This window comes from Elephantulus edwardii, unplaced genomic scaffold (assembly GCF_000299155.1).
Source record: "Elephantulus edwardii isolate Elephantulus edwardi_28Jun2011 unplaced genomic scaffold, EleEdw1.0 scaffold00113, whole genome shotgun sequence".
NCBI lineage: Eukaryota > Metazoa > Chordata > Mammalia > Macroscelidea > Macroscelididae > Elephantulus > Elephantulus edwardii.
Window position 1 is genome coordinate 10004768 of NW_006399863.1, and position 7071 is coordinate 10011838.

General features: G+C 51.0%; 1 protein-coding gene across 1 annotated transcript in view; it reads left to right on the top strand.

Annotated features, from left to right (window-relative positions):
• The first annotated feature begins 6208 nt into the window (after positions 1-6208).
• Positions 6209-7071, top strand: part of DUSP7 (dual specificity phosphatase 7) — a 6705-nt gene continuing 5842 nt past the window's right edge. Inside the window, exon 1 of the mRNA XM_006892302.1 lies at positions 6209-6302. Within this exon, the coding sequence (XP_006892364.1) occupies positions 6209-6302 (94 nt within the window). The remainder of the gene's footprint in view (positions 6303-7071) is intronic.

A 7071-nucleotide genomic window follows, 5' to 3' on the forward strand; every position in this document is an offset into this window, starting at 1 on the left:
CTGAGTGTGGAGGTAGTTGCAAGGGAATACGACAGGGAAATTGGTCAAGGTCCTGAGGATCCTGTTGCATCATTGTTGGGCTGAGGAGTTCTGAGAGAGAGGAGCTATATAGTGCTGGTCCCTCTCAGAGTCTGTCCTTCACTGTCCTGCACACTTCACGGCTAGAGCAGATTCCAGAAACGCAGGTGAGAGTGAATGAGAAGAAGGGGCTCCCACCAGAGCCTGGCCTCCCCTTCACTCCGTTTCCCTTCTCCACGGAGCCTGGGGATTTCCCACCAATCACCCAGGATTGGCTTCCATCCTGCCAGGTCTTGTTCTCAGTTGGGTGTGACCCTCTCTCTTGCCAGCGCTGTTTGCTCCCCAGGGCCCTGTATTGCCACCCCCTCTGCTTCACACACCTGGCCAGGGACTCCCCAGTACCAGGGCTGCCCCAGGCAACAGCTTGTCACTCTGTCCTGTCATCATCCAGGGCCTGGAGACTCCTGTTGGGAGGGACACAAGGGTGGACTGACGCCTGTTCCTTCCAGAACTTGTCACTTCAGAGATTCCAGCAACAGCTAGGCATGACCCCACTGAGGTGGAGAGACTGCGGGAGAGGAGTGGGTCCTGTGGGCATCTGCAGCAGGAGTATACGTGTGTACATAATTGTGTATGCACATGCCAGGACAGAGGCTGGCTCCCCTTAACCTGCAGCAGGCAGCAGGAACTAGAGTGCCCGTCGTCTCCTGCTGGTATCCTGTTTCTTCTGCCTCTGCTACTGCCACTCCTCGGGTTTTCTCTGGTGTTACAGCTCTTTGTATCCTGGGTCTAAGAGGATCCCAGGACAAGGACCCTGAGTCCAAAGGACCTGCTCCATTCCTATCTCTTCACATGGTGGAAGAAGTCCCCCACCCCCGGCCACTTCTGGGATCGACCAGTCCCCACTTTACGGTTCCATGTACCTTATTTGAATGATCCTACCCCTCGACTGGCTCTGGTGACCTAGTTGTAAGAAGCTGCGCTACAATCCCAAAGGCACACATTTCTAATCTACCAGCTGCTCTGTGGAAGAAGGCTGGACAATCTCCTCCTGTGCGATTAACTGCCTCTAAAGACCTGCTGGAGGGTCAGTTCTGACTCAACGATACACAGCAACAATCCCTCACAAGTGTACCATGCACCTTCTTCGTAGTAACAGCAAGCTGTCCAGTCGTCTTGGTGGACCGTAAGCACCTTATTTGCATAGCCTTGCTCAAACCTTTGGTGGGAGTTACAGGACCATGGCTAGAATTGTTGTTGACTTCCACTCATAGTGATCCTCTGAACAACGGATCTGAACCTGCCCTATTCCAGACCATCCTCACCGTCTCTGATACACTTGAACCCATTGTCAGTCACTGTGTCAATCCATCTTGTTGAGGGTCTTCCTCTCCCCTCTTTTTTTTTTTAGGCTCTCACTTTCCACTTTTACAAGTATGATGTCCTTCTCTGAGGAAAGGACATTTAAAAATAACTCATCATGTTACACTAGCTTTGTGCAAGAAATTAATCCCCCTAGCATAAATCGAAACCCACTGCCATTCAGCAAATCCTGACTCCTAGTACAGAATAGAACTGGCCCAGGGTTCCCAGGCTAGTAATCTTCTTAAAAGCAGATTGTCATATCTTGCTACTATGGAATGGTGGGTGAGTTCGAACCCTTGACCCTTCAGTTAACATCTGAGTGCTTAATCACTGTGCAGCCAGGCTCCTTCCCCCTGGCATATGCCATTTGAGACATGGTGGCACCAATGGAGCAAAAGGAAATCTGTTTCCCAGTGATGAGACCTTAGTGACACAGCATCTGCATCTCCAAGCCATCTGGATGGGGGGCTGGGGGTGGAATACATCTTTTCTTGGTGACCTTCCTCTCCTCCCTGAGGAAACAGCAAAAGGCATGTCCCACCCATCACAGCCTTGCCCTGAGAGGAAGGTGCCTTCTCTTTGGGTGAAGTGTGTCCAGAGAAGGAAGGCAGCTCCAAATAATACACTTTGCATGCTCAGGCCTGCACTAAGGTTGAATAGAGAATCCTCATTTTCGGAAATGAGATGGAAATGATTCGAAGAAGCAGGCGTGAGGCAAGATATTAGAGGTGCAAAGGGTTAAAGTCTGGCAGGAAAATGTTGACCAGTGATGGTGAGAGGGCAGAGTAAAGATGGAGAATGAAGATAGGGATCCCAGAAACCCAGAGCAAGGAGCTAATTAAGCCTGAGGGCTCAGAGGCGGCCTTTCTGAGAATGAGGGCAAGAAGGTCAAAAGGGTGGAGCAAAAAGTGTCCAGACCCAGGGAAGAGAGTTTGTACAAAGGCCTGGGAGAGAATGAAAGAGGTTTAGCCCTCAAAGGAGCACAAATATCCCACTTGTGGTTCTCAGGGACCAGCTCATCCCTATCCAGGGGTTCCCTTCCTACCTTTCCACCCTGCCCCTCAGGGGTCCTGTCAGCTGGATAGCTTTTCTAGGGGCTGCAGGTGAAGAAAGACCTGAAGCCTGAAAAGTTGGAAGGGCTACATTCTTGCTGAGAAGGAATGTCTTTGATCCTGAGGTCTCGGCCTGGTATGCTGATTTCAGGCCTGGAAACACCCTCTCCCAGGTACCTGAAGACAGGCCCACAGGCAGGGGCAGCTCTGGTCTCTTGCTATTTGACCACAGACAAGTTTCCTCCGAGTTCAGGGTTTCTCCGAGGGCTCTGCTCCTGCCTCCTCCCTGCCCTTTCTCAACAGGTTTGCAGCCCATTTTACAAAGCACATTGCTTACTATTCACCAGGCTGTGCCAAGAAATCTGGAGGAAAACCACCTGGCCAACTGACTGGAAGAGATCCATATTTATTTCCATTCCAAAAAAGGGTGATCCAATAGAGTGTGGAAAATACAGAACAATATCACTAATATCACACACAAGCAAAATTGTGCTGAAGATTATCCAAAAGCGACTGAGACGGTGAATCAACAGGGAACTACCAAAAATACAAGCTGGGTTTAGTAGAGGCTGTGGCACTAGAGACATCATTCCCAATGTCAGATGGATCTTGGCTGAAAGCAGAGTATCAGAGAAATGTCTATCTATTTCATTGACTATGCAAAGGCATTTGACTGTGTGGAATACAACAAATTGTGGCTATCCTTGAGAAGAATGAGAATCCCAGAACATCTGGTTGTGCTCATGCAAAACCTATACTTGGACCAGAAAGCAGTCATCAGAACAGAGGAAGGAAACTAACTGCATGGTTCAAAATCAGGAAAGAAGTGTGTGCCAGGGATGTGTCCTGTCCCATACCTTTTCAATCTGTATGCAGAACAGAACATTCGAGAGGCTGGACTCTATGAGGAGAAATGTGGCATTAGGATTGGAGGAAGACTCATCAACAACCTACATTATGCAGATGATACAACCTTGCTTGCTAAAAATGAGGAAAGTTTGAAGCATCTGCTACAGAGGGTCAAAGACTGTAGTTTGTAATATGGATTGAAACTCAACATCAAGAAGACAAAGATTCTCACCACCAGGCCAATTGGCAGCATCGTGATAGATGGAGAAGAGATTGAGATTGTTAACGATTTCAACTTGCTCGGTTCCATAATCAACACTCTAGCCACCAGCAGTCAGGAAATTAAAAGACCAATTATATTAGGGAAATCCATTGTCAGGGACCTCCCCGGAGTGCTGAAGAGCAAAGATGTCAGTTTAAAGACTGGTCCAAGTCATGGTCTTCACAATCACTTGCTATGTATCAGAGTATTGGACAATGACCAAGAAAGACAGGAGAATTGACCCCTTAGAGTTGTAGTGCTGGAGGAGAGTATTGAACATACCATGGATTACCAAGAGAACTAACAAGTCTGTCCTGGAGAGGGTGAAACCAAGCTATTCCTTGGAGGCAAGGATTTTGAGACTCCATCTCACATACTTTGTTCCTGTGGCCAAGAGGGACCAGTCTTTGGAGAAGGATATAATGCTTGAAAGAGTCAAGAGACAGCGCAGAAGAGGAAGACCTTGGATAAGATGGATTGACACAATAACTGGGGTAATGAGGGTAGGAATGTCAGAGACAGTGAGATTGGCTCAGGATAAAGCAGGGCTCAGAGCTATTGTGCTTAGAATTGGTATGAGTCTTAGCCGACTCAATGGCACATAACAACAACAATTGTGCAAGCCTAGAGAAGGGATTTCCACATCTGAACTGAAGATCTGAGCGTCTCCTCTAGCTAAATGATGAAGGCTAGAGCCCTGGGCCAGGCGGTCCGGTGGCCTAATGGTAAGAAGCTGCACTGCAAAGGTTGTCTCGAAGGTTCTAATTCACCATCTACTCAGCAGAAGAGTAGGCAATCTCCTCTTGTGCGATTTACTGCCTCTGAAGACCCCCTAAAGGGTCAGCTCTGGGTCATTTTGGTTCTGAAGGTACAAGAAAACAGTCTCATAGGCTAATTGTCCTGGTATCCCTTTGCTCCCAATGTCATCCCCTCCCCACTGGCACTCCCTTTTCCTGTGCTCATCCAAACCTGCCTTCCACTCCTTACCTGCTTGCTGGAGGGCCTTCTTTCCAGGAGTTTTTCCAAGTCCAGTCTTCCCCACAGGCCTCCCTCCAAGGTGTGTGCCCCTCACTGGCGAAGTAAGAGCCTGAGCAGTCAGAGGCTGAGGTGGCGGTTGGCAGAGTGCCCCCGCTTCTACAGAATGGTTCTTTTTCATGCATGGATAAGGGACTGGAGGTTGGGGGCACAGTGAGGGCTCCCATGACTAGTGACATCAGTGGCCCATTCCCTGCCAGGAAACCTAAACACCTCAGGGCACTGAGGTAGGTGGCCCAGCGTATTTAAAAGATGGCCTGACCTTCCTGTTAATGACTCTGCTGGGTCCCTCAGGTGATGTCACTCTCACTTCTCCAGCAGTCACCACTTCTCCTGCTCACCTTCTGATACAAGAGTATTTCTTAACAGAACACAGTCTCACCTGCGACCATCCTTTTATGGATCTGGGGGAGTCCCGAGATAGGACCTTTCCCCATCCGCACTAGATGGAGTCTGGCCTGCCCACACCTCACCCCAGGTCCAGCCGGCATGTCTACCTGAAGGAACAGTCCACCCACCAGCAAGTCACTGTCCTTGGTGGGTTTGCTCAGGTCTGTGCTTTTGAGTGCTGCATCCATCCCTGATGACCAGCACCTGGGCTGCCAGCCAAGGGGCCCAGCCTCCCAGAAGCATGTCTTTCCAGCTAAACAGATTTCTGTGATGGACTGGCTGGGCATGGTCCAGATTAGCACTTTCCTGCATTGAGGAAACAGAGGCCCAGAAGAGTGAACTGTACTCAAGTCTCACAACAGGTCAGCACATGATGGTGGCAGAGTTGATTCTGTCTTATGATGATCCTATGCGTGCAGAGAATTGCGCTCTGTAGAGCTTTCAAGGATGCTACCTCTCAGAAAGAGATTGCTATATCTGACTCGTGAGATGCTTCTGTGTGAGTTCGAACAACCAGCTAGTCTTTTGCGCGTACACACACACACACACACACATACCCCCACACACCCGGAGACTCCCATGGTTAGCAAACAGCCCGACAGAAACTAGATCTGAGGCCCTGAAAGCTCTGTCCACCAGGTCTGTGACCCTAACCATGTATCTTCTGCTCAGTTTTCCCAGGGCAAACCTTTGCGGGAACCAGAGCCCAGAATCTCATTTCCTTCCTCTCTGGTATGACCCTTTTTGTCTGCATCGCGTTGGCCTTTCTGGATAGAGATCTCTGTTCCTTTAGGACATAGCCCTAAGGCCCAGGAGAAAGCCTTTCAGGTGAACTATCCCTCCCATGGAAGCCTGGAGGGAGATTGCTTCTCTTCATGTGGCCAGGGGAATGCTCAAACCCTCCAGTCTCCAGAGGACTTTCTTCACGCAAATCTCACACACTAGCCCTTCCTACCCACCAGGTCCATCACCTCGGTGCCCCTGCCCAGCTGCTGATGATTCAGAGCTAACCTGCCTCAGGAAGAGGTAAGCCTAAAGTGGTGAGGACACCTCGACGGATAGCGAACTGATCGGGCTTAGGGAAAGGCTCAGCGACAAGACACCTCGGTCAAGCAACCCAGCCTAGATCCAAGGGGAAAGGGCGGCAGGTCCTGCGCACGCGCGCTAAGGGAGCCGAGCCGCTTTGTTCCTGAGCTACCTGTGGTTCCATTCACCTCCCAAACCCCGCCCGCATGAGATGATACCGGAGTTCGTGGAGGCCCCGCCCATTTCCCGCGCGGGGCGGGGCTACGGACAGGCCCCGCCTCCCAACCCTATCACCTCCTTCGGCCGTAATTGGCCATCTACGCAGGGTGTGCCCGCCCACTGCAAAAGTCGATTGGTGTATTGAGAGGAGAAGGAAAGCAGATTAGAAAGAAAAGATCCACTCCCACCCGCCCCTATGGAAAAATCACGTGGCACTTCACTCGGCGCCTGTCACCACTTCGCCTGTAAAGCTTTCTTAAAGAGCCCGTGATCCCTTCCGGGCGCTGTTCCTTTTCAAGATTCCCCCATCCCTGACCCATTATCAGTCTGGGGGAGGTGAGGCCCTTACCCCCAGGTTTCTGGAAACGATTCTGTCACATGAAACGGTGACACCTGGCACAGCACAGCACAGTCCCTGGCACGTAGTAGGCGCTCGATATCCATTTATTGAATGAAGTCTCTGACAGAATGGATGAATGGGGTTGGCTGGAGGAAGGGAGATGGGCTCAACGTGACCCCTACCCACTTTATCCCCGGGGAAACGGCTTCTGTGACTATGGTAAGGAGGGCAAAGCGCAAAGACCCTCTTTTTCCCACAACAACAGCCCTTCAAAGTTGGGCACCGAGGGGCTGGGAAGACAGGCGGCGAGGACCCAGAGGAACATTTTGGCCAGGTCCCCTAAGTAATCATAATCAGCTCCAGACTAAGCGAGACAGAGATGGTGCAGAGGTGGAGCGAGGGTCCGAGCGCTAGTCTCGGAAACCTCGAGCGTACCCGCTTCCTCCGTGGGGAGGGGTGGCGGAGGCGCGGCGCCTTTAAGCTCGGGCCCCAGCCCCGCGGCCCCGCCCCCCCGG